Raw genomic sequence first — 27,379 nt, forward strand, 5'->3', positions numbered from 1 at the left:
GGCAAAAGTTTTGGGGTTAAAATAGTGGTGATTCATTAAAAAAATAAGCAAATTAATAAAATAAGACAATTAGCTCCAGGGAAAACAAAATGTTGTACAAAGAAGGAATGGTTATCCTAGTTTAGTACAAGCCTCATAGTTATAATGTCATTATATTGTGAGGATGGAGGATAGGAAAGATACTTGTATGGGGAGGGCAGGGAGGAAAAGGAGCCAGATCCATCTTCCATTATGATAAATCAATAGATTATCAGAAAACTGTTTATGTTGCTACTTATTCTTTTCAATTTTATGCATAAATAAATGGTATTTATTTAGCAATATGGAGATAAATATCCAACTAATCAGCTAAAAGAAATGAAAGTGGTTGCCTCTGAGGAGCAAGTAATCAAGAAATACATTTTTTGTAATAAACCTTGAATGTGGTATCCTCTTAATGTCTTTTAATCAATTTTTATATTTCTTCCACCCTTTGCTGAATACATTTTCTAAGTCCCTTAAATTTCTTGTGGTTTTGTAAATACATCTTTTCTTATTATAATTTCTCACTGCTTGTTTCTGGTATATAGAAATACCAGATTTTTGATTTTTTGATTTTTGTATATTGATCTCAAATGCAGTACCTCTTCTGAATTCAGTTATGAATTCTAACCATTTGACCTTAAATTTTCTTGTTTTTTTTAATCTAGACAAACATATAGTGTGAAATAATGGCTGTTTTGCTTCCTGCTTTCTAATCTTCTTACATCTTATTTTTCTTTTCTCTTTGTGTCAGCTAGGACCTCCAGGACAAAGGTGTGAGATGTGAGAGCAGCAAACTTATTCCACTCCTGATTCTCAAGGGGAGGCTTCTAAAATTCACTACTAAATAGACCATCAACTTTACAAAGCCCTGCTTAAGGCAATGCCTTCCCAAGTGTGCTATGATTTTACATGGGACATTCTTTACTGGGCTGGAGCACCTGCTGCTTGACTGGACGTGGGAGATGACCTGCAAACAAATTTCAAGTTCATTCATTCAGAGCAGATGAATTGAAGATAATGCTTCTAGAAAAAATAGCAACCAAAAGACGAGGATTTTTAAAGTCATTCTCTGCCATTTGAGAAAAGAAGGTCTCTGGGTTGACAGAGGTCAAGAATTTGATTGCTCATTATTTACTGTTACTATTACCTTCTATGTACAGCAAGGGATTTTGGCCTTTTTTTTTTTTTTTTTTTTTTTTTGTGGTACGCGGGCCTCTCACTGTTGTGGTCTCTCCCGTTGCGGAGCACAGGCTCCGGATGCGCAGGCTCAGCGGCCATGGCTCATGGGCCCAGCCGCTCCGCAGCATGTGGGATCCTCCCGGACCGGGGCACGAACCCACGTCCCCCGCATCGGCAGGCGGACTCTCAACCACTGCGCCACCAGGGAAGCCCTGCCATATTTTTTATAGTGATGAATTAATTTTTATAGTGATATAAAGGTTCCTTTAAAATTAAATTTAATAAGTAATGTCAATTTAAAGAAAATATTAAATTCTTATTGCACAAGTGTATGTCCCATACAGCATATGGGACAAAAATCCCCAAGGTTATTTGCAAGTGACTAGGAGGGTCAGATTTGTACTATTACAATATATAACCTAAGAGATGGAAAGACAGAAGGTGATGGACTGGTGAGAGAGGTGTCTGTCAAGCAGGCATATCTATTTCTTGGCTAAAGTGAAGTCCAATGACATCTTGCCTTACTGTGTTCACATCACTGAATAGGGAATTTCCTAACGTGCAGGTAACTCGTGCCACTGTCACACCAAGTAGCAGGGGACAGTCTTTTAAACGCCATGGTCTCCTTTACATTGCCCTCATGCTACATTCTGCTAGGAAACATTTGAATTTTTATGGCTTTCCTGCAGTAACAAATTTTCCTCCAACTGTCAGGATTTGCTTCATGCAGAGAAAAGCAAGCAGCTTTCATTTTCCTCTTACGAAAGGGAATAGGTAAAAATAATATGCTGCTTTTCGGACAGCTAAACCTGACCTGACTCTCTTTATTTGTAGGGAAATGCAGGATTCACAGAAAGGACATTTTCACTGAGGTAAATAAGCCTTCTCAACTGATGAACACTATTATACTAATACCAAAGGAAACAAAGGCCAGAAGATGGGGGGCATTAAGTAGAAAGGCAAACAGAAAAATAGCAGACAAAATCCAGCCTGAGGACAAAGCAGGCTCTGCAACATTGAAAAAATAGGGGGAAATCCTTTAAGAGAAAATTGCATGCAATTTTTTGGCCTCAATTAGCCTTTTCCACAAAGAGCACTTTTCCACAAAGAGCCCATTAAATAGCAAATGAAATTACATCGGTTTTCAGTTGCCATGGCATTGGTTTTCCTCTAATGGACTTCTCTGGTCCTGAGCTTAACGTTAGCCTGACTTATTTTCCTTGTCTGTGTGCTGTCTCAATTCCCTCTGTCCAGCTACAAAGTGATGTATGTGACTTCTCAAAGTGTCTATCACATAATCCTGGAGAGAGAAAATTCATCCCTCAGCTATCTCCCTAGAGACTGAGAGAGTAAAACTGACCAACAGCAGCATTTAATTAACTGTGAACATAACAGTTTCTATTTACTAGATGGCAGTAGTTCCCTTCCATGCACTCAGGGCTCCTGGAGTCATTCCCAGATCAGTCAGAGACCATTTATTGAGTACCTCCTATGTGCCAAGCACTGTCCAAGAAACTGAAGACATAAAAATGCAAAAGAAAGGCTGCAAGATGCTGACAGTTTTCTAGAATTTCCAGACTAGAAGATTACCTCCAAGCACTTCTCTTCTCCTTTTCTCTTTTTCTCCAATCATAAAATGGGTGAAGTTTTACCCAATTACCTGATTTACAGTTTTATTTTGTTTTGAAATATTTTCCAGGTACCACACTTAAAAAAAACACTTATTCTAAGAGTAAGGATCCGACATAACAAATTTGCTTTTTTGAAGTTACTTAGCTACAGCTAAATATTACTTATGCTATCAAGTTTGACTCATAATTCAGATATTATTTTCTGATATGCATAATAATATATAATTTTTAGAAAAATAAGTTTATGCAGTTCATACACTCCTATGAACTTATTTGTAAAAAATCTTTCTATGTCAATAAACATTCTTTTACAATATCATTTTTGATGTCTGTATGGTATGGAGGTAACAGCTTAAATTTTTCTATTATATATAAAAATATTTTTAAGTATTTCAGTAATATAAATGACTCTGAGGGCAAAAAGAAATCAAGCAACTTTTTTGAGACTCTAAGTACATTAAAAAATTAAAAATGCCAATATATATCTTTTAAAATTGTGGTATATTTTAAATGTATTCCTTAACCAAAGCTTTTATTGCAAAAATATAAAACAAAACACACTATAACTACACTATTTTGAAGATTCTCATAGAATTAGGAGAAGTCTCAATTTCTAGTGTACTACAGATCACGTGACCAAGCACAATTCTGTTACATGATAAAAGTCTTTCTTTCTCATCAGTTATCTCTGACTCAGTGTATAACCTTGTTTAGAGATATATCCAAAGTCTGAATTTGAGGCCCTACATCAATGAGAACCCTGAGTCAAAAGGTGCTGAATTAGTCCCTAATCCTAGAGGCAGAATTTCTGAGTTTAAAAAGGTTTTAAGCTTTTGATATTCCCCTCAATCGTATGCATTTTCACTCCATTAAGCCTGTGTGAGAGCACTGCCCCACGTGTTTGTCAACATATGTATTATCATCTTTGATATCTTTATTAATGTAATAAACACAACAAAACATCTAATTCTTATTTTTAATTGACATTTTACTGATTACAATACAAGTGATCATTATGTTACCTTTATTTGTCGTTTATATGCTCGCCTGTTTTTTTTCTGAAATACCTATTCCTGTTCTTGGTCCCTTTGTGCTTTTTTTTTCCCTCTTAGCTGTTACCCTCCTAACTTTAATTTTTAAAGTTTCTTTACATAGTAAGGATATGAGCCCTTTGTCATATAGTCCCAAATATTTTTCCGTTTTATGACTGCTTTTTTTTTTTTTTTTTTTTCGGTACGCAGGCCTCTCACTGTTGTGGCCTCTCCCGTTGCGGAGCACAGGTTCCGGACGCACAGGCTCAGCAGCCATGGCTCACGGGCCCAGCCACTCCGCGGCATGTGGCATCCTCCCGGACCGGGGCACGAACCCGTGTCCCCTGCATCGGCAGGTGGGCTCTCAACCACTGCACCACCAGGGAAGCCCTATGACTGCTTTTTAATTTTATAATCTGTTTGCCACACAGATGTTGAAACAAACGTTTTTGTGTTCTCTAATTTATCTTTCTTGTTTTTGTTTTTTTTTTTTTTTTTGCAGTATGCGGGCCTCTCACTGTTGTGGCCTCTCCCGTTGCGGAGCACAGGCTCCGGATGCGCAGGCTCAGCGGCCATGGCTCACGGGCCCAGCCGCTCCGCGGCATATGGGATCCTCCCGGACCGGGGCACGAACCCGTATCCCCTGCATCGGCAGGCGGACTCTCAACCACTGCGCCACCAGGGAGGCCCTAATTTATCTTTCTTGTTATGGCTTCAGTCTTTGATGACATGGTGCTAAAGGGTCAGTTATCTTTAACAGACTTCCTTCTACTCTTCCTCTCCGGTTATCAGTCCAATTCCTTGTGTCAGCCTACAGGGGGCATTGCTCAGTCTCCTCCTACCTCTTTACTCCTCCCTCTCTAGGTAGGTCTCCCTCTGTCGGCAGGGATAAAGCACATGGGGAATAACTGTGTCCTCTGGGAAAGCTGTGTGGTAACACCTCTGAGGAAAGACGAGGTCGGGAGCTCACTGTTAGTCCATGGTTGATGAAAAGGCAGCGATATAAAAGATCAGTAACTAAACAAATATATAATTTCTTAACTTTCCAAAAATTTTGAAGATAAACAGCTTAAAAGTTTAAATTAATTAGTTCAAATGTAGATTAAAAAAAACTAAATCTAAAAATAAATGTATAAGTAAATATGAAAGGTGGTGATAGCCCCATGCAGGAAGGTAAAGTGGATAAGCTCCAATGGATGCCTGTCCTTCTCCAAGCATCTCTGCACTAGGCCCTTCCTCCCAGGGCAGGCAAGAAGGAGAATAAGCTGGGGTGATTTTTTTTTCCCTTTAGTTCTCACAGGTTGAGAAGACCATAGCATCTTCAAGCATGTCCTCCCATTCTTTCCCCATGACCTTTCCATATCTTCCCCTCTCTCATCCAATTTCCAGTCTTTCTGCTCTCATTTTGGCTGATGACTTTGTACCAGATAAGGACTCCCTCATCTTACCACAACCAAATCTACAAGTGCTTTGGCATTAAAACCATCTTTTACTTTGGCTCACCTGCTGAAAAGGAGGATGTGTCTCAAGGTCTCTGGATTTCAGCCCATCTCAGCTTCTCTGAGATTTGGACCTTTCAGTCATCCTGTTTCATGCATCTTCAACTGTTTGCTTTCTATAAATCATTTCCTTCAGCGTACAAACATTTCCTTTTTTTTTTTTTTTTTTTGGTTGCACTGGGTCTTCATTGCTGTGCAGGGGCCTTCTCTAGTTGCGGCAGGTGGGGGCTACTCTTCGTTGTGGTGCGCGGGCTTCTCATTGCGGTTGCTTCTCTTGTTGCAGAGCACGGGCTCTAGGAGCGCAGGCTTCAGTAGTTGTGGCACACGGGCTCAGTAGTTGTAGCTCACGGGCTCTAGAGCGCAGGCTCAGTAGCTGTGGCGCACGGGCTTAGTTGCTCCACGGCACGTGGGATCTTCCTGGACCAGGGCTCGAACCCATGTCCCCTGCATTGGCAGGCGGATTCTTTTTTTTTTTGGTTTTTTTTTTGTTGTTTTTTTTTGCATTACGCGGGCCTCTCACTGTTGTGGCCTCTCCCATTGCGGAGCACAGGCTGCGGACGCGCAGGCTCAGCGGCCATGGCTCACGGGCCCAGCTGCTCCGCGGCATATGTGATCTTCCCAGACCGGGGAACGAACCCGTGTCCCCTGCATCGGCAGGCGGACTCTCAACCACTGCGCCACCAGGGAAGCCTGGCAGGCGGATTCTTAACCACTGTGCCACCAGAGAAGTCCCCAAACATTTCCTTTTATCTTCAACTGTAGATAATAGTCTCCTGTGACAAACCCCACCCCCACCCCCAAACCCCCTTCAGCAATCATGCTACTCTTATGCTCACATTTGCAGCCAAATTTCTTTTAACAGTTGTCAGCATATGCCATCTCTAGTTTCTAACCTCCCATTCACATCTTCTGATCTGGCTTCTACACCTACCATTTCACCAAAACTACTTTTGTCAGTGGTAGCTCTGTCACTTCATCTAATGAACATCTGATTAAACCTCTCAGTAGCTATCAATACAACTGACCACTCCCCCATTCTTGAACCTGCCTTTTTCTTAGTTTCTCTGATGCCAAAATTGCTCTTGGATTTTCTCCAACTTCATTTATCAATCCATTTCACTCTTTATTTTTTTTTTTAGTGTGGAATATATTTTAACACATTCTTAGAAATAAAGAATTATAGAGGAAAGTGGTTATCACAAGGAAGAGAAATCAAAACCCTAGAATAATTTCACTCTCTTTTATTGCCTCCTCTCCATCCTGCTAACATCGAAACATAAAAATTTGTCAGAGCTTGGTCCTAAGTTCTCTTTTATCTCTCTACACTGTTTATCCAGGTGAGTTAATTGATTTCCTTGGCTTCAAATACAATCTATAGGCCAATGGCTCCTAAACTTACTGCTTTAGTTCAGAGCTCTTTTCTGAAATATATACTTTTATATGAAGTGCATCCTTGACTTACTCACTTTGATGTCTCAAAGAGGTCTGAAACCTCTCATGTTTAAAACTAACCTAGAAGGACTCAGCCTATGTGCTTTTGAGACTTGATATAAAGCAACCAAGGCAGTGGAGGATTAGCAAAAAATAGATATATAGATCAATGGACCCATACTTATTTGGCCAATTGACTTTTTTTTAAAGATTTTTTTAATGTAGATCATTTTTAAAGTATTTATTGAATTTGTTACAATACTGCTTCTGCTTTATGTTTTGGTTATTTGGCTGTGAGGGGTGTGGGATCTTAGCTCCCCGACCAGGGATCGAACCTGCACCCTTGGAAGGTGAAGTCTCAACCACTGGACCACCAGGGAAGTCCTGGCCAATTGACTTTTGAGAAAAATATCAAAACAATTCAATGGTGAAAGAATATTCTTTTTAACAAATGAGGTTGAAACAACTGGCCATCCATACACGAAAAAGATGAACTTTAACCCGTACCTCACACCATATGCAAAAAATAACTCAAAATGAATCAAAGACGTAAAAGTAAAACCTGAAATTATAAAACTTCTAGAAGAAAAACGTAGGAGAAAACCTTTGTTACTTGGGTTAATCAAACATTTCTTAGCTAGAACACAGAAAGCACAAACCATAAGAGGTAAAAATTGATAAACTGAATTTATCAAAATTAAATACTTCTGCTCTTTGTTTTTGTTTTTTTTCTGTGGTGCACGGGCCGCTTACCGCTGTGGCCCCTCCCGTTGCCGAGCACAGGCTCCAGATGCGCAGGCTCAGCGGCCATGGCTCACGGGCCTAGCCGCTCCGCGGCATGTGGGATCCCGGACCAGGGCACGAACCCACGTCCCCTGCATCGGCAGGTGGACCCTCAACCACTGTGCCACCAGGGAAGCCCAATACTTCTGCTCTTTTAAAAACACCGTTAGAAAAATGAAAATCCAAAGAATGAATTAAAATATTTGCAAAACACATATTTGACAAAGGGCTAGTATCCAAAATATATTAAGAACTCTCACAGATCAATAACAAGAAAACCATTTAAAAAAAAACCCAAAAAGCAGCAAAAGAATGAACAGATATTTCACCAAAGTGAACACACAGCTGGCAGACAAATACATGAAAACATACTCAATGTCTTTGGTCATTAGAGGAATTCAAATTAAAATCATAATGAGATGCTATTAATACTTATTCTAATGGCTAAAACAATTTTTAAAAATCTGACATTACGAAGTTCTCACAAGGATGGAGGATAACAGGAACTCTTACACACTGCTGGCGGAAATGCAAAAGGGTACAAGCACTTTGGAAAACAGTTTGGCAGTTTCTTATAAACTTACCATACAACCCATCTTCCCATTCCTAGGTGTTTACCCATGTGAAATGAAACATGTCCATACAAGAACGTGTATGCAAATGTTTATAGCAGCTTTTTTCAAAATTGTCAAAAACTAGAAGCAATCCAAATGCCCCTCTACTAGGGAGTGAATAAGCTGTGTTACATCTATACACGGAATACTATTCAGCAGTAAAAAGGTCTGATTTACCGGTGAGTGCAGTCACATTGATGAATCTCAAATGCATTATGCTAAACTGGAGAAACCAGCCTCAAAAGGTTACATATTGTATAATTTAATTAATATGACATTCTGAAAAGATGAAACTAAAGGGACAGAAAACAGATCAATAGTTGCCAGGGGTGGGGGGCGAGTGAGGGAATTAACTACCAAGGGCATCGGGGGATTTTTTGAGATAATTGTGGTGAATGGTTTCATGACTATCTATTACTCAAAAACAGTGAATTTATGGTATATAAATTATACCTCTGTAAACCCAACTTAAAAAAAATGGTATAATGATCTTCCCCACATACATGCTTTTCCCCCAAGTTTTCCCATCTTAAAAAATGGCATCACTATCCAGCCATTTTCTAAAGCCAGAAGCCTGGCAATGATTTTTAAAACTTCCTTTTCTGTCACCCAGCCCCACCCCCACCTATATCAAATCCATCTCCAAGTCCCACCAATTCTGCTTCTAAAACATATTGCAAAGCCATTTTCTAATTTTCCTATCCAAGCTTTCCCCTTAGTGCAAATCATCATCCCTCTCACCTACACTATTGCAGGAGTTTCCCTGCTGGTCTCCCTGCTTCCATTCTTGGCCTTCTCCAAACTAGCTTATGAATGACCCCATATTGATGATCTTAAGTGAAAATTAAACCGTGTCATTGCCTTGCTTTAAACTTTTCAGTGGCTCCATTTCTAAACCCCACACTCGGCACCCATCAGGCCATATATGATCTGACACATCCAATGTAATCTGGCGGCACTACCCTCTACTCTCTTATCACTCCCACCCCTCCCCCATGATATTCTGGCCATACTGGCTTTCTTCCATGTGTTGGATATTCCAAGTTTTTTGCTCCCCTAGCAACTTTGCACATGCTATTCCCTATCCCTAGACTCTTCTTGTTTGCTCTTGTTTTTAATGGCCAGCTCCTTCTCATTATAAAGTTTCAGCTTAAATATCGTTATCTTTAGAGAAGTTTTATACATTTTATAATAGTTTATTCCTGACGTTCTCTTTCATAGCACCTTATTTTGCTCCTTTCCCAATTTACAGTTATGTATTTATAATTTATTTCCTCAATATTTATCTCCCCTACTAGAATATAAGCTCAGAGAAGTCAGAAACTATTTTCTCTTTTTACTTTCTTAGCACATTACCTGACATCAGAGAAGCTAATAAATATTTGTTAAATAAATGTGTTAATTACGAGACTCCTACAATTAAAACAGTAATAAGAATTCAATGTGATCATCACTGAATGACCGGGGCCAACATAACTATCTCTCTACATATTTTTAGGGCCCCCTGAATTAGGCTTAATGAATAGAGATACGTACTACATTGCTGGAGGTAAGTAAGGGTCACCAATTTTCAAAACCATGACTGGGCAAGTAGATGACAATGTCAGCCACCCAGAAAGGCTTACCTCTCCAAACCAATTGCTTGGCACAGAGGATGGAGCTTGGAGTCGTACAGAAGTGTAAAGCTGTGTGTCCACTTAAGGAGTAGCAATTGAGCTTTGCTCCACGGTCACAGAGGATCTTAACACAATCCAAGTTGGCCATTTCACAAGCCACATGAAGAGGGGTTTTCCCATTAGGTCTACAGTTGATTGTAGCATTGTGGTCCAGTAGCACCAGAAGACATTCCACGTGACCAAACAAGACAGAAAGATGCAGGCCCGTGGCCCAGGAAGACTTTAATTTGTAACTAGGCAACCAATAACCTGAAAAAAGAAAGGGAGAGAAAGTTTAACTTCTTGGCCTAGGATTTCTCCCTGTGAGAATTAGTGAGGATTTTTACAAAGTATTTTACTTTCGTCACATTTATAAAATTGGGGGATGATTTGGAAGTTGTAAACTAGTGGCTGATGGATCTGCAAATGTTTAGCTTAGTGGTGTATTTGGATTACTTAAATGGGACAGGGGCTCTCTACTATTCTGTATTATCTTGGTCCTTCATTTACTTTACCTTCCTGGCTGTCCAAGGCATTTGTGTTTGAGACCTTCATTTATGTGATTGCATTTTATTTTACGTGATGATTTACATGACATTCTTATTAAAGAATTTTTTTAACTCCCAATCATGGTCTTGAATGATTGCAAAGCTGTTACTTACAAGCTTATAATTTTCATTCCATCACAGTTCTTTTTCCCTCTAGTTGTTGCTATTGTCAAGCTAAGGTATGAATGTATTTGATGTCTTTAGAAAATCTGTCACACCAAGATTTTATTTGCCTATCAGTTTATACAACACCTCTTTCCGAAGAAGAATTAAGAAGAATTTATAGCAGCTTACAAATTTTACACAAGATTTTTTTAATGATCTAGAAAATAAGGGCAAAGGAAAAAATAAGGAAGGAAAATAAAAGGAGGTCCAGGATCAGATAGATACCCAAAATATAAACTGTGTTGTATATATGCTAGAACCACACTGTAAATTTGCCTTTGAACTTCCCAGCAGCCAAAATAAACAGGAAAAAATGATATGCTGCACAATTAACTATGCCCACAAGCTATACACAAATTAATTGGTCAGGAGAAGCATAATTGTTCCTAGAACTGAGATCTTAAATAAAATTTTTCCATTAGTTGTTGGAAATCTCTCTCTCTCTCTCTCTCTCTCTCTCTCTCTCTCTCTCTCCTCCCACCCTCCCTCCCTCTCACCCTCTTTCTCTTTCCTTTTTCCCTCATACCTCTGACTTCTAAACACTGAACTAGTCCTTTTTTCCCAAGTGTCCAATGATTGCCATTTTGACAAGCTATAACAAAGATAACTTTATAAATATTTTTTTCAATGTCAATACCCAGAGCCAAAACATTAAGCTCACTATGAGTGGAGAATGGAAAATAGGTTCAGAAAGATGAAATATTTAATGGCAAGATGAAGATGCAGATATAGCTCAACAGCTTAGAAGAGACTCTAGGGTGGAAACAACAATATAAATTTTAACATGGATAAGTCAGAAGTTTGTTTTTACAATAGGTTGTAAAAATTCCACTACGTGAGTACAAAGTAAGCAGATTATGAGTTTCTTTTTTTAGATTTTTTTTGGAAAGATCGTCTTTATTTATTTATTTATTTAAAATTTTGGCCGCACCGCGTGGGATATGGGATCTTCGTTCCCCAACCAGGGATCGAACACACGTCCCCTGCATTGGAAGTGTGGAGTCTTAACCACTGAACCACCGGGGAAGTCCCAGCAGATTATGATTTAATGGTAATTTATTTGAGGAAAAACCTAAGTATTTGAGTTGACAATAATCTAGAAATGAGCCAACAGTAAGATGAAGCTGCCCAAATGCTGATACAATCTTTAGCTACATTAATAGGGTATAGCACCCAGAACAAGAGAAATAAAAGTTGTATTCTGGGCCTCCCTGGTGGCGCAGTGGTTGAGAGTCCGCCTGCCGATGCAGGGGATACGGGTTCGTGCCCCGGTCTGGGAGGATCCCATATGCCGCGGAGAGGCTGGGCCCGTGAGCCATGGCCGCTGGGCCTGCGCATCCGGAGCCTGTGCTCCGCAACGGGAGAGGCCACAACAGTGAGAGGCCCGCATACCGCAAAAAAAAAAAAAAAAAAGTTGTATTCTTCACTGATTAGATGAGGTCAGAAAAATCTAAAATATGGTGAATACTTCTGGGCAACAAAAATGAGCATCTGGAGGGCACTCAGAGGATGATGACCACGTTAAAGGTGGGCCTGGTGATCAGGTATTAAAAGTCTCTCATTTAAGTGAAAAGAACTACCTACGCACCACTCCTGGGTATTTATCCTACAAGTACATTCACTCATGTGTGAAATGCCATATAAGGGCCACTGTATTACACAACTCCCAGGAACACTATTTGCACTGAACTCTTTATGAAGAGTATGAAGTTCCCGGGAGTTATAAATCCTGGTAACCTGGCCCAGGACAACAACATGCACTACACTACAGCATTGCTCTTAATGGTTAGTGATTGGAAACAACCTCAATCTTCATCAATAGGAGACTATTTAAATAAAGTATGTACATCCGTACAGTGGAACACTATACAGCCATTACAAAAAGGGGGCAGTTCTGTGTATACTGGTATGGAAAAAAATCTCAAGATATATTATTGAGTGAGAGAAGCAGGGAGGTGAAGAGTGTGCATAAAGGCTAACATGTAAGAAAATATTTATAAACACCTAACACAAGAAACTGGTTGCACTGGTGGGGACTGGGGGACAAGAACATAGATTTACTTACCCTTCAATGCTCCCCTTGAGCTTTTAAATTTAGTACCCTGTGCATGTATTACTATTTATAAAAATAAATAAAATTAAAATAAACTGTTGTGCTCCTGGCCAGGGGGAAAATAATTTAGTTTTACAAAGGCCATTTAGGGCTTCCCTGGTGGTGCAGTGGTTGAGAATCTGTCTGCCAGTTCAGGGGACACGGGTTCAAGCCCTGGTCCAGGAAGATGCCACATGCTGTGGAGCAACTAAGCCTGTGCACCACAACTACTGAACCTGCACTCTAGAGCCTACAAGCCGCAACTACTGAAGCCCGTGCATCTAGAGCCTGTGCTCCGCAACAAGAGAAGCTACTGCAATGAGAAACCCGTGCACTGCCAACGAAGAGTAGCCCCCGCTCACCGCAACTAGAGAAAGCCCATGCACAGCAACGAAGACCCAACACAGCCAAAAATAAATAAATTTATATTTTTTAAAAAAGAGGTTATTTATAGGGTTATGCACAATGCTGATTAATCCTGAGGGAATGAATGCTCCCAACCAGAAGTTCGTTTTTCTATGGCTCACCCTCCAACCTAGACAGACAGACAGACAGACAGACACACACACACACACACTCACACACACTTTAATCTCTTTTCATCTCACTCAGAATTCTAGGGCCATTTTGCTTTCTCGTCCTCCCAACTCTCCCCTTATCCAAAGTTGTTCTTTAAAAAGAAATCCAAAGTTAATTTACACTAAGGTCTAATAGACTGAGGATTATTTAAAGTGTGACCCTCTTAGGATTATCTGAATTTATGTAGGAATCTGTATTCATACAATAGAATTAAGTTCTAAGATACTAATTCCAGACTTCAGACACTGAAAAGGGAAGGTATTTGGTGATATGGATTTTCCCTGGTAGAGACAAATAGTTTCACAGACAGTCTGGACTGGGGAGGATCAACCCTGTGCCTGTGTGTGTGTGTGTGAGTGTGTGTGTGTGTAAATAGATATGCACACACAATACATTTGTATATATCCATATATACATTTCCATTTAGCTGTGCACATTGAATCTGTGTTCCAAGCATAGTTTTTAAGCTATATGGTATGCAACCTGCTTTTGATAAGGAATGAATCACTTAACACCAATACTTAGTCATCTTAATACTCAAATTTCCTCTACAAGCAATTTGCAAAGACAGCCTCTTCTAACTCTCTTGCAAAGAAGCTGGTTCCAGATCTGAAAACTGGAGTGTGTTTTGCTTGCCAATTAACGGCAAAGATTAGGCAGCTCTATGCAGCAACTGATTGGAAACTCAAGTCTGCTTCTGCAGTGGTAAGAAAAATGATCTCAGAAAGGAAGCAGCAGAGAGCTGATTAAGAAAACACCATTTTGATGTAAAATCAAAGAAACACAGAATGTTAGCGCTGGAGGGAAGATTATCCAGTCCAAGCCTTTCATTTTCCAGATGAGAAAACTGCCACTTTTTCAGCCTGCTAGAGCCATAAGTCGTCTGCCTCAGTCCAAGCTAATGGACTCAGAGTATCTGCAATGCAGGGTTTCCATCTGTCTTTGTCTTTGTGGAAGTAGAATAGGTTTAGCGCCAAGCCTGCTTCACAAATCATAAGGAAAGAAAGAAGATCCCGAATTCATCTATATGTCACATCTCTGATATGGAGATACATTTGCTGGTTGATTTTTTTTTCTTCCTCCTAAATTCCCAGTAGCACTTAGAGAATCTATCCTGCCTGTTTATTACATGAATCGGTCATCCTTGACCTCTCATTCAGTTTCATCTCCATGTCCTATAATCATAATCATTAACCAGCAAATTGGGCTCAGAGATGGCCAGGTGTTGGAATTCAGCCAACCTCATAAATGGAATTGTGCCTACAACTCACCTCTCCTAGAAAGGAATGTGGGTGGTAGGAACGTAGATGGGTGGGTGGCAGCAAGACCCCTTAGCTGGTGCCCCTAGGAAGCTGAGTGGAGAGATAGGAAGAGAATAGATAGTCGATACAGATCAGGGTCTGTCGCAATGTATCTTGAAGCTGCATTGCAGAACTTTGGTGGGGGGTAGTGGGGAGGAGTTTCTGGATAATTCAAGCCCTTGCAAAGCAGGGCAGAGACAGAAGCAGTCCACAGCAAACAGGCCACACACATACAGTCACCACCTTTAAATGACGATACGGCCACAGGTCACTGTGTACCAAGTGTGGAAACAAGCAGGAGTGTCCTTTCCACCACACCTACCCTCACTGAGAACCAAACCTGAGGTAATGCCATTGCCAAAAAACCACAGTGATGCAGCACCCATTAACACGCTTGTGTTGATGCTGGTACGTCAAGAGATCAAAATTTGTCCTGCAAAATGTAACCCCCAATGGTCACAGCATGACAGAAATACAGTTAACTAATCAGGCAGATTCATTTCGTACACTCTCCCTTCTTTCCACAGCAATATTGTCCCAGGGCTTCAGAACTCAAAATGTGATTTATTCTTCGCATTTGTCTTTCAAAGGGCCCCCCTCTGCTCACTTCTGCAGAGTCCAGGATGCCCTTTGACTGTGTGCTCAGACTGCACAAAGGACTGTGGGGAGGGAGTAAAACCCCGGAACAAAGCCCTTGATGGGGCCAGAGGTGAGGAAGGCACTGCTTCCCCTAATGTAAACTACTTGGTTCTCACCCCGGGTCTGCAGTTTGTGGGCAGTGATGCCTTCTGCTTGAGCTCTGCTTGAGCAATGAGCTTAACTGAGAAGAAAATACAGATTCTTTCTCCTAGGAAAAAATCCCAGAGAGAACTCTCAAATATAGGCCACACCCATGTGGATTTATAGCATCTACCTTTACTTTTTACCTTCCCCAGACCATGACACTTAATCTGTTTATATAATTTCCCCTTCAAAACACTGAAGATTATCAGCATGCAGGAGATCTAGAGGGGGTCTTGACAAAGCTTCCACTTTACAAATGAGGATAAATATCTTGTAGAGATTAAGTAGCAGGAAGTGCCCATGTTTGATTACCTAGTCTCCCCCAAATCTCTAAATAGCCATCAATGATCTGAAAGCTACATGCAGTCCACCTCCAAACCAATATCAATTCTCCACAAAGTTCTAAAGGAATTTAGGAGTTATGCCCCTACAAAAATACACAGACCAATTGTGTGTGTGTGTGTGTGTGTGTGTGTGTGTGTGTGTGTTTAATTTAAATCTGAATCCAGAGATATGCCTGAGTCACTGAGTAGAAAACCCCCGGCTCAGGAAATATAGTAAGGAGCGAAGTGTTTGGGCCACCTTTTGGAAGAAGGGTTGATTCTGCTCCAGTGTTTGGGGGGATATACACATCTCTGGTAAATCTTCAGCTAAGCTCGGCTCCGCCACAGTTATCAGCTGTAATGTTATCTGAGTCCAAAGAACGCCACACACAAGAAGCCTCTGTTATTACAGCCAAAGGTTACACACACTGCTCGTGGCTGGATAAGCAGACATTTGCTCTGCTGTGTCCACGTATTTACACAGTCCTGAAGGATTACAGGCTGGAGCACAATTCTTGCCTATTTTTTAATAGCTAATATTTTCAGGATAAATCTCAGAGTTTCCCCAGGAGAGAAAAAAAAAAAAAAAAAAGCTTGAAATGTAAAATTTTAAAGAAAAAAATTTGAACTAGGAAAGGAAAAGAACCCTGGGATGGCAATAGGAAAGTAGGAGAGTGAATTTCTGGCAAAGAGGAAAATTAGGTGATAACAAGATGACTCATTAAGAGAGTGAAAATAAGAGCTTTCAAGATATTTGGAAGGCAGTTGCTACTTAGTAAAGTAGATAGAGTACCTGCCAGAAAGTTTTCCAGTGAAATCATTCATTGGTTATTTTAATTAAAAATATGACTATCAACCCAAAGAACCTGTGGCTGTGGGCCATAAACGAAGTACTTAAAGTGCATTACGCTGATTAATAAAAGGACTCTGATTAACCTTGCTGACTAGGGAATTCCATACAAAGAGATAAGTATGATATTCTGCCTGTAACATTAATGAGCAAGTATGATATTCTGCCTGTAACATTAATGAGCCAAGGCTCATGCATCTGAAGGAGAATCAAATGTGTGGTTGAAAAACCTTTGGAAACAGCTTTATGGATATTCACGTTTCCCGTATGGAGATCGCCTAGTGAGAACCAATATGAATAACTTTGCGTTTTCTTAGAGACCCACTTTCACTATAAATACTGTGTGCTTGGCTCATAACAAACTTTATATCATTGACATCCCTTGACTATTCAACTGCTAATTGCATTTGGCAGTTAAAAGTTGTTCGTGTATTTAACTTTTCTTCACTTCATTCCCATTTTAAAGTGGTCAGCTGGTAGATGTAATTTTGCTTACTTGTTTTACTTTTCAGACCCATGTATCTGCTATTCTCTAGGAGATAATGCAAATGCCAACCAGAATGCTTCTTTTTTTTTTAAAGAGTGGCTTTCTTTTTAAATTTTTTTATTTTATTATTATTTGGATGCGTCGGGTCTTAGTTGCAGCACGTGGGGCTTGTCTCTAGTTGTGGCTCGAGGGCTCTATAGCGCGCGGGTTTCGTTCCCCACGGCATGTGGGATCTTAGTTCCCCCACCAGGGACCAAACCTGCGTCCCCTGCATTGGAAGGTGGATTCTTAACCACTGGACCACCAGGGAAGTCCCAACCAGAATGTTTTTAATGTTTGCTTTACAAAGTGTGAGAGAAATATTTTTAATTGATAAAACATAATTTTATCTGAAGATTTGATTATGAAGTTTAAAATAACTTGAAAAAATAGAATGAGATGTCTCAAACTTTAAGAATCATTATTAGGTGCTGGGGCTAGGCAGGGCTCGCCATCTGAACCTGGATGCTGGCTTCTAAATCTGTTCTCTGTCTCACAGGTGAGAGAAGTTACTCAATGAGATGGGGAAGCAGAAGTGAATTTCCAGACACTTTGTTTTACCTTCCTCACAAAGTCCATATTTTATATTTGCTTAGGAGGTCAACTTTTGATTATTAGTGTACTATTTAGATTGTGGATTGGGGGTTGCAATGTTTAGATTCCAAGTTGATTTCTTCACCAACAGACTTTTGAGTTGCCTTTACAAAAAGTATAAACTTGCATTCATACTGGCTTAAACATACCATAATTAGGGGAGAAAATGTGGTCACTTTAAAAAATCCTGTCCTAAAAGAAACAAAATTATTTGGGATTAAACGTACCACTGTTGATCTTCCACAGGACAATCAAATGTTGAATACAGATTACATTACTAACTACACAAGCAAATTTAAAGGTAGCATAGTATGTTCTAGATTTTACACACTGTCTTGCTTAGTAAGCCCAAAATTACTAAAATCTGAAGATTCCCACACTTTAAAAGTAAATAGGTAATGTTCTATTTCTTCTTCTGGATGCTGGTTGCATATGTTTGTTTATTTTGTGAAAATTAATCAAGCTTCACACTTATGATTTGTGAACTTTTCTGTTGTAGAGATTTTTAAAAGTGCTTAAAAAAATCAAAAACTAATGCATAGCAATTCAACAGCATTCAACATCCAAAAAGTCTGCTGTGATTTAATAAAGTCTCACAAAGTTTAATCTAGTCACATACCCTTCAAGACCACAAAGCGTCTCATTCCTTAGAATTATTCAGAAAGGAAGTAACTAATTCTAACTAATGAACAAATGACCAGTGTAGCCTGCTCAGCTCTACACTAGTCCCTGGGAATTCCTCTGTGACTTAGAAACCGATATAACCACTTAGGTCTACTTTGCTTGGCTAGCAACTAGGATTCTATGCATCACTTCCATTCCTGACTAAAATAAAAAGTTTGATAATTAGGCTGGAAGCCATGTGAAAATATCTGAAGAAACTGAAGAAAATGAGGCTTCAATCTGGGATTAAGATTGAAGAGACAGATTCTTATACCCATATTCATATTAAACAGAGTAAGTGTATTTTTTTCTATATGCACATGTGTACATGCACACACACACACACACACACACACAGATTTCCTGCATAAACCCTGAAGATATGGCCACAAATCCTAACATTTCTTGCATTCATCCACCTAGCATGCATAAGAATGTTACTGTTCTCTTTTTTTTCCCCCAGATCCAGAGAGTGTAATTTGCTTTCTCCCTAATTGAAAGTCCCATCCCACAGTCCTATGAAAACACCCATTTGCATGAATGAAAATTTAGCTCTATGAAGACCATAGGGAGTCGGCTCATATTGATAGAAAGATTTTAAAATGCATTTTTTTCTCATTCAGGGATGATAACACCATTGGAAGCAAGAGAAACAGCACCCTTCTTCTCCAGAAACTGCCACTAAAACTTCCTTTCTCACAACCTCTGAACCTTCGCATGATCTATGCAATTTGGCATGCTCAGATGAGAAAAGGCAGTCTTCACAACTCAGGGTCAAATAAATTACCTGCTGACTTGGACACAAGTATTTTAAGCTAGGCACAAATATAAGTTTTAAAAAATACCTTAAAAATGTATTAAGCATTCAGGCAGTCTTTCACTGAACAAATCCATAAGATGAAAGTAATCTGATCATATAGTATACATTCTTTCTTCTTAACAGAATCTCCACCAACCACTTTTTAAAAAACAGACCTCTTCTTTATTTCCCAATCAAGATAGCAATGCCAATTTATAATAAAACCCTGAAGTAAAAATCATAAACACAGTAACTGGCCTCAACTATTCCATCCTTCCTTCAGAACTGATAGTAAATTAATGTAGAAATATATACCATTAGTATTCATTTCTGAAAATTGATGGTGCTGATGATTTATATACAAATGGAAAGTATTTTAAACATAAAAAAATGATCTCTCTTTCTCAATGCTGTACACAAGACCTTATCACCTATTTTGTTTAAACAGAAGTGATGTTGAACGTGGTGTTTGTTTGCAGTCCGCTTACCAGATGGCCTCGCTACTCAAATTTCCCATTAACTAGCTGATTTGGGAAATCAGAATCTGCTCACTTCTAATTTATTTCTGACTTATTAAGCATGGGTTCCAGAAAATCCCATGATAAAAAAAAAATTCAGTTCTAATTTTTGCTATCCTTAGTTCTTCATAAGGCAGATACTCTGTGTTAGGTAGATCTACAATTTTGATCTATCACTGTAGTCACGGAAAAAAGTTAACTTTTTGGCTTTTCTGGTTTCAGCTTTTCTGCCTGAACTGAAAACTCATTAAAATGACAAGGACCATAAAGGTGTATCACGGTACAGCCTTACCCATTTATTAACCCTTCAAATAGGGGCAAAAATCCTCTTCTCCCTCCAGGTGGATGTAGAGATGATATATCTTTAAGTAACCCTGTTAACAGAGGGCTGGCAGCCTGTTCCCAAGCCAGTCATACTGTCTGGATTAGATCTCAGCAATCTGTTTAGCCATAATCTAGAGATGGTTTCTTTATTCTATGTACTTATAAGAAGAAATAAAGTTAGAAATAGAAGAAAATTGCACTAATAAATATGATTATCCAGAATTTCAAATTCTAGGCACAGGGATACAGAAAGAAAAGAGAAGGAAAGTAAAGAGAAAAAAAATATATTTATATATATATATATACCAGCTCATGATTTTGTCTAGTTTAAAAAGAAAGAAATGATTACATTAGAAATATTTTTAAGTATATATTTAAAGAAATAATAAGAGCTACCAGTTTAGATTGGGTGACTAATGCTGTGCATTAAAAAAACAAATCCATTTTCTATCGATTTTACAATTACACCTATAATTTTTACCTTGTTTATAAGATGCCAAAACCATATTCTCATCTTCAACTTCAAAAACTGTGTCCACATCTATTTGCCTTTGGATTAAAATGGCCTTCAATTTTCCGAAGTCATTTGACTTTAGAGCCTCAAGGAAATTTCTCTTAACTAACTTGGCAGCTGCAGATTTAGTGATAGGGGCAGCCGTGCTGTCCATCCTTCCTCTCCCTCTGGAAGCTGTGCTGTGGTTTATCAGGAGAGCGGCACCAAGCTAACAGGCACATGCTAGAGAGCCCACAAACTGTCAGCTAATTTTATCCCAAAGTTATGCTGATCCGTTCTATTTATATAGGGATCATTTCAAACTTCAAAATATCCTTCTTGGCTGTCACTGCACTCTCAGGTCTTTTAAACTGGTTCTATACTAACTAATTCATTGAATAACATAGTGTATCAATATGAAGGAAAACCCTCATAATATATTTCAGAGAATGAAATGTCACTATTATTTCTTATACAATCAAAGTAATAATGTACGATTTAAAAGCTCTTAACTTTTATTTTTTTTCCCTCAGTAAAAACATCTGGTGCCCAACTGGAGATCCAATGTCTTGCTCTGATTAACCAATAGCCACAAATGAAAATTTGTTACAGTTGCTGATACATGTGCTTCTGAAAACCTATAAAATTCTGTAATAAGAGCCTGCAAAATCAAGCATGGTCATATACATTTGAAAACAAACAGGTGGTTATCAAGTGACTTAGACTTGAAAAATTTCAACATTATGAAAGAAAGCAGGGTAGGGTGATGGTGGTAGGGGACTATTTTAGGTAAAAAGAGACTAAAGAGACAAAACAGCTAAATGCAATGACTGAGTAAACTTTATTTAATCTTGTGTTTTAAAAAATCAGTTAGAAAAGACTATATTGGTACAGTTGTGGAAATATGAATATGGACTAGATATTACTTGATAATATAGAGTTATTGTTAATTTTTTAAGGTGTGGTAAAAGTATTGTGGTTATATAGAATAATATTCTTATTCTTAAGGGGTAAACTGTCATGATGCCTAAAGCTTCTTTTCAAATAATTCAGAAATACAAAAATAAATGTGTATATATATATGTATACATATATACGTGTACAGATATGTGAGTGTGTGTGTGTGTGTGTGTAAATAGAGAGAGAGAGAGAAAGCAAATGTGGCAAAAAATTAAAAGTTGGCAAATCTAATGAGGGATTTATGGATGACCATAAAATTATTTTTTCAGCTTTTCTGTAAGTTTGAAATTTTCCAAGAGAGAAAAATACTCAATTTTTAAATATACAAACCATTACAAATTAAAAAAATTGTGATAGTAAATGTTAATTTGAACATAAAGAAATTACACTTTATATATTGTCTGTGGGAGTCAAAACTGGTGCAAACTTTCTGCAGAATAATTAGCAACATGAATTTTAAAAAACTAAAAATGATAATAGTATTCAATTCTTAGAATTTACATAAGCATATAGACATGGATGCAAATTGTAACATAGTATTTTAACTTATTTCATTGATGTGTAACACAAATACAAGAAAGTAGAAAGTGACAAGTCATAAGTATACGGCTTGTCCAATTTTTACAAAGTGAACACACCCCTGTAATGAAACCCCAGGTCGAACCACAGAGTAGTTCAGGTACGCTTGAAACCCCCTTTATGTCACTTTCCAATCCAAACACTCACCTGACCCCCAATGACAACGATTATCTTGACTTCTAATATGGAAGATTAACTTTTTTTAATGTTTAAGATTTTTGTTAATATTCTTAATTTTAAATCTTCAAGAAGATAAATTTTCAAGCTTAACATAGTGTAAAGTATTTGTCCTGAAATAATGGATGGATAAATGAATAAAATTGTATATATAGATGATTATATTGTTAACAATAGTAAAACACATGGAAGCAATCTAAGTGACAGTAAAAAATTTGATAAACAAATTATGTCATATCCATGTAATGAAACACCCTTCAGTCATTATGACTAGGTAGATATATACTGATTTTAAAATATCTATGAGATAAGTAATTTATAAAATAGTATATGTAGTATAAATATTCTTTAAAAATATCTATACTTATATAATGTATAAATATATATGTATATATTTACATAATTTGTATCTATCTATATAATGTATAAATATGTGTACTAAATGCACACGTAGGAAGAAAAATCTGTATGCATGCATCAATTCCCAAATATCATCAGCTTTTATCTCCTAGTGCTAAGATTACATCTGATTTCTTCTTTATCTCTTTCTTATTTTCTGAAGTCATCTACAATGAGCACAACTTACATTTGTGATAAAAATGTATTTCTGCACTGAACGTATTAATAACGATAACTTGGTAACGCAGCATAAGCACAGAACTGTAGATTCCATAAAGTAAGGAACTAAATCATTCTTCTGCCCTCAGTGCCCAGTATGAATGGATAAATGAATAATGAATGAATAAAGAATTATTCATTGATTATTTACAACGTCCTTAGCACTATGCTTGGTTGAGAATAAGATACTGTTCCTTTTATGTCCACATGCGTGACTCAAGTATAGCAACTATTGATTGATATGTTTTGGCCCTTTTCGACAAACCTAAGAGAAAGAAAAGCATTCCCGGTAGAGGAAACAGACATAGAGGAGTTTTACTTTATTGGAGGATAATTAGTCCTGGAAAAGATAACCAAAATTCACACTACCTAAAATTAAGACTGAATTTCACAGTTGGGGGGTGGGGGTGGGGTTCTCTTAATTCATCTTGAAAAAGAAAAGCAAAAATTATAGGGAACATATTTTCATCTAATATTTAACTTGTAGGTTGACAGTTACTTGTATAATTCATAGAACCACAAAATACAATGTTTACTATTTTTGGAGAAAGATATTTAATTCTTCTGATTAAATTTCATAATAACATGAAGCAATATACTTTACCTTTTGAATGGTTTTTGTCAAACTAATATATAAAAAGAATCATATTTACAAACGTACTCAAGAGCTTCAACAGATTTGCCAAGGGCCTTTCTTCATCCTTTGATATTCCAATGACATACAAACTCAATGGCTGGAGTCCCCTCTAAAACACCAATCAAATCCTCATGCTCTCAAACTTTTCTTATTCAATTATTAACAGAAATAACACTGACAAATTGCCATTAGTAAATGGTTTTGTATGTGATTTGGGCAGTTCTCCAACGTTTTCATCAACCTCATGAAATCTTCGCTGATTTACAAAATTTGCAATTTCACTTTGTGATGGACATCAGGAGACCCAAGTGAGATATAGACCCAACAGTCAAGGGTATGTTCTCATATTTGAGTTTACCACCTTGTGACCTGAGGGACTAAGATAATGGGTGATCAGTTAATAGGCTCCATAATTCTTAACAGTAATAAAGTTTTTAATCTAACCTTACCATTCCAAATTTTACATTTTCTGCTTTCAAGGATAAACAATAAGTTGAGAGGGAGGGAGGCAAATACCAATGAATATTGAAAAGAAAATATCAGATAATACATAATTAAATCTCACATTGTGGTTCACAAAGCAATTCATTCCATTATTGGAAAGTAAAAGTCAGAGCTTCTTTGTTGTATTGAGTCAAAATCTGCCTATTCATAATTTCTTCCCATTAAGTCTAATTATGAACATGCAATTATACATTTACAATTATACTCTTTCTAACATTTGGAAATAGCATTCTCTCTCATTAATCACTTTTTTCCTCAGGTAGTGTCAACTGTTCCTTTTTGGGGTGATTTTCAGAATTCTCTTGTCCTGCCTGTTCTCTTCCGGATCCTCTTTAGTTGACTGATAAATGCCCCTCTTAAATTTTGGTGCCTAACATGGAACATAATATTCCTAGAGGGAGGTGAAAACAAAGGATTCTGATGGATGACACCAGGGACACTCCGTTTTTGTTGAAATTGTATTGAGATTCTTAGAGGGCACTTTGCAAGCTTGCCTCGTGTTACAGTTGTAATTCCTTCAACAAATACATACTCAGACCTTCAATATGCCAGACACTTATTCAGAGCACTGCAGTGGACAACAACAAAAAAAATCCCTGCCCATGTGGAATTAAGCTAATGGATTTAAGTAGTAATGAAGCCCCTGATCTTTCCAATCTCCTGTACACTAGAAACTGTCACAAAGTTGTAATTCACTGAACTTCATACAGAAATAATATAGTTTGTTTATATGCAATTAATTGATCTGGTCCCCCTTATGGGTTTTCTACATAACTTAGTGGCAAAGGGAAGGACAACTTAATTTGAGTCCAACCGGATATGCTTAGTCTGATCCAAATATTTAGCAGTCTCTTTAGGTAAATCCTCAGTCTCTTTGGATAAAAGTCTCTATCTTTGAGAATTTTGAATTTCCCTGTAATATGGTCATTTCTAATATGGCTTTCCCTCTGAAAATATGGGATATGTGTAGGAGCAATAATAATTCAAAATACTAATACTTAGCATCCAGAATCAATTAGAAGAGAATTTAGCCATAAATAACCAGTAATGGCTAGACCAGTGTACACCAGGTGAAGATCAGTCAGGGGTAGGAATTCAGCTTATATGACCTCATGAGAGGAGAGGCAGTCCTAAGATGAATTCATTGTCCTCTAGACCCTCCCTGATCTTCATAGCAGAGTGGCTCCTCTAAATTGGTCTTGTCTGGGTATATTCAGGTTTCTGGCGTCCACCACTGGAGAACGTGATCCTAGTCATTTGCCTCCAATCTTGAGGTCCTCAAATACCACAGCCTCTGGCTATGTTAGTCCAATATATGCTCTGAAACTCTGTGTCCTCTCTCCAGGCACACTGCCACTCTCTCACACTTCATACAGAGACCATGAAGAACCAGCAGCTTTCTATAGCCACCTTCTTGCCATCTTTTTGGGGCCAAAATGGACATGGACCTAAGCTGAGGGTTGGGGTTGGGGTTGGGGTTCTCCAGGGGGTCTACATTCTCCCTGATGCTGAGCCACTGCTCTCAGCATCTTCAGACCTCCTCAGGCATATCTTGTTACCAAGTCCCCTCTGCTCTCCATGGCTCCACCAACGTTCAACTCTGAAACAAGTGTGTGACTAGGGATGAGAACGTGGCATCTAACCCCTCAATCAACCTGTATCTCTTCTCATAATCCCTCAAGACTTCCAGGCTTCCTGACTAAAAGGGTCCAGTTTTAGACTTCTTATTTCCTCTTTAACTTTTTCTTTGTCTCCCTAGGTCAGCAAGCTTGTTGACCTCCCTCCATAGGTGGAAGAGCTGTCATCTTTGCATTGGGGAAGAAACTTTGGATCCTGAATCCTTTGAGCATGGTTCTTGATATATTAAAGAAGGAGATACAATGATTTAGAAAACAATCCTCATTTTCTTAAAGCCTGATTTTCACAACTATTGCATTTCTAAAAGTCAGCGCTGAGATTTAAACCTTATCAAAGGCCAATGTATCCTAGGGTGTTCTCATACTTTCTTTCCTTGGGTTGATAAACATCAAGACTTGGCCCTGAAGGCTGAAGGCTACAAAGTACACAATTTAAGAATGAAAATTAAAGCATTGATTTAATGTTTGGAAACAAATTTATAATTTTGACCTAAAGAAAGGACTTTAAGTTTTCCCACAGAAGCTATTTCGGTCCCATTTCATAACTATAAAAATAAATAAATGTAAATTCTGCAGAATATTTTGAGAAAACAAAGCAAATTTCCATGAAGAAATGTAGAAAATTGAAAAAGTCATCTGGATGATTGTGCTAAAAAATCAATTATTGACCAATTTATCTGAGCGGCAGAGGAAAACACTAAGAGATTATTATTTGCACTTAGAAAACAAATAGCAGCTTAATTAAAATGCCCCCAAGGTCATTCTAATATATAGGAAGTAAAGTGACCAATGCTAATAAAACACATTTGAGAGCTTTCCACATTATCCAGACCACTGCTTCAAGCCACCATCTCTCTAGGCCTCAAGAGGCAAAATTACACAGAGACTATATTTCACTCTGTCTATTCAGGCGCATCAGAAATTCCTGTCTCCTCTGATCTTAAAAATAAAAATTCCCCACCCCGTAAGAAGAGTTTTTTATTAGCATTTCACAACATGCTCAGGACAGTGTCCTCTCCTCTTGGAGCAAAGTGAAGGTGATGATATTGTGCAAGGGGCCTGGAAGACCCTCTTGTACTCTCTGAGGACCTATAGGGGAGGCAGCAGGCACAGAAGCCCGGCTGCTTGTGTTCTTGATGTCTGTGTACAACATAATCTGACCACCTGGAGTATCTTCTCTGAAACACAAATAGCTCCTTGGTCCCTGAAGGCATTTAAACATGAATTTGATGCTACTAAGCCAGCAACTACCTATCAAAGGCAACCATAGAGAAGAAATCAGAAGCCAAGGCTTCTAAGATATACCTACAGAAACCAAAACTTCTGTGAAAACAGAACCCCTTGGGCCTCCCTGACTTTCCTAGGTAGATGAATTAGGATGTCCTTGCCATCAGCCCACAGAAATTGTTGATGAGGTGGTCTGATATCTTTTTCTTCTTAGCTGCTATACTTAAGTCTACCATGCAGCATCTTACTGATTACATGTCATCTTGTTTTGTTTGTTATTGTGTCATATATGTTAGTGTTAATGTTTTGTATAAAGATTGCTTTTGGTTATAGGTAACACCAACAACTGAAACTGACAAATAATAAAAAAGATTTATCGGTTTACAGAATGGACAATTCCAGTTAAAGTATGGGTTTCAGGAGAGCTCTGATCCAGGGATTTATAAAGTCATCAGGGCACTTTCAGGTTGCTGGTACTGTCAGTGGTATAATTACAATTGTCATCATTATTTCTAGTTTACAGATTAGGAAAACTAAGAACGCAAAGACTGTAAGTGAATTATACAAGGTTAAATGACAAATAAATGACAGATCCAAGATTCAAGCCTACTCCTTGAGACTCCAAACCAATGTTG

At 38.2% G+C, this 27,379-nt stretch overlaps 1 protein-coding gene across 1 annotated transcript in view; it reads right to left on the reverse strand.

Moving 5' to 3' along the window:
• Window positions 1–20,759, reverse strand: part of ASB4 (ankyrin repeat and SOCS box containing 4) — a 66,431-nt gene extending 45,672 nt beyond the window's left edge. Inside the window, exons 1-2 of the mRNA XM_082632178.1 lie at window positions 20,394–20,759; window positions 9,818–10,117 (exon numbers count right to left, since the gene is read on the reverse strand). Of these exons, the coding sequence (XP_082488304.1) occupies window positions 9,818–10,117; window positions 20,394–20,580 (487 nt within the window). The 5' untranslated portion in view covers window positions 20,581–20,759. The remainder of the gene's footprint in view (window positions 1–9,817; window positions 10,118–20,393) is intronic.
• Window positions 20,760–27,379: the final 6,620 nt, after the last annotated feature.

The sequence above is a fragment of the Mesoplodon mirus genome (assembly GCF_964341445.2).
Source record: "Mesoplodon mirus genome assembly, chromosome: 9".
Taxonomy (NCBI): Eukaryota; Metazoa; Chordata; class Mammalia; order Artiodactyla; family Ziphiidae; genus Mesoplodon; species Mesoplodon mirus.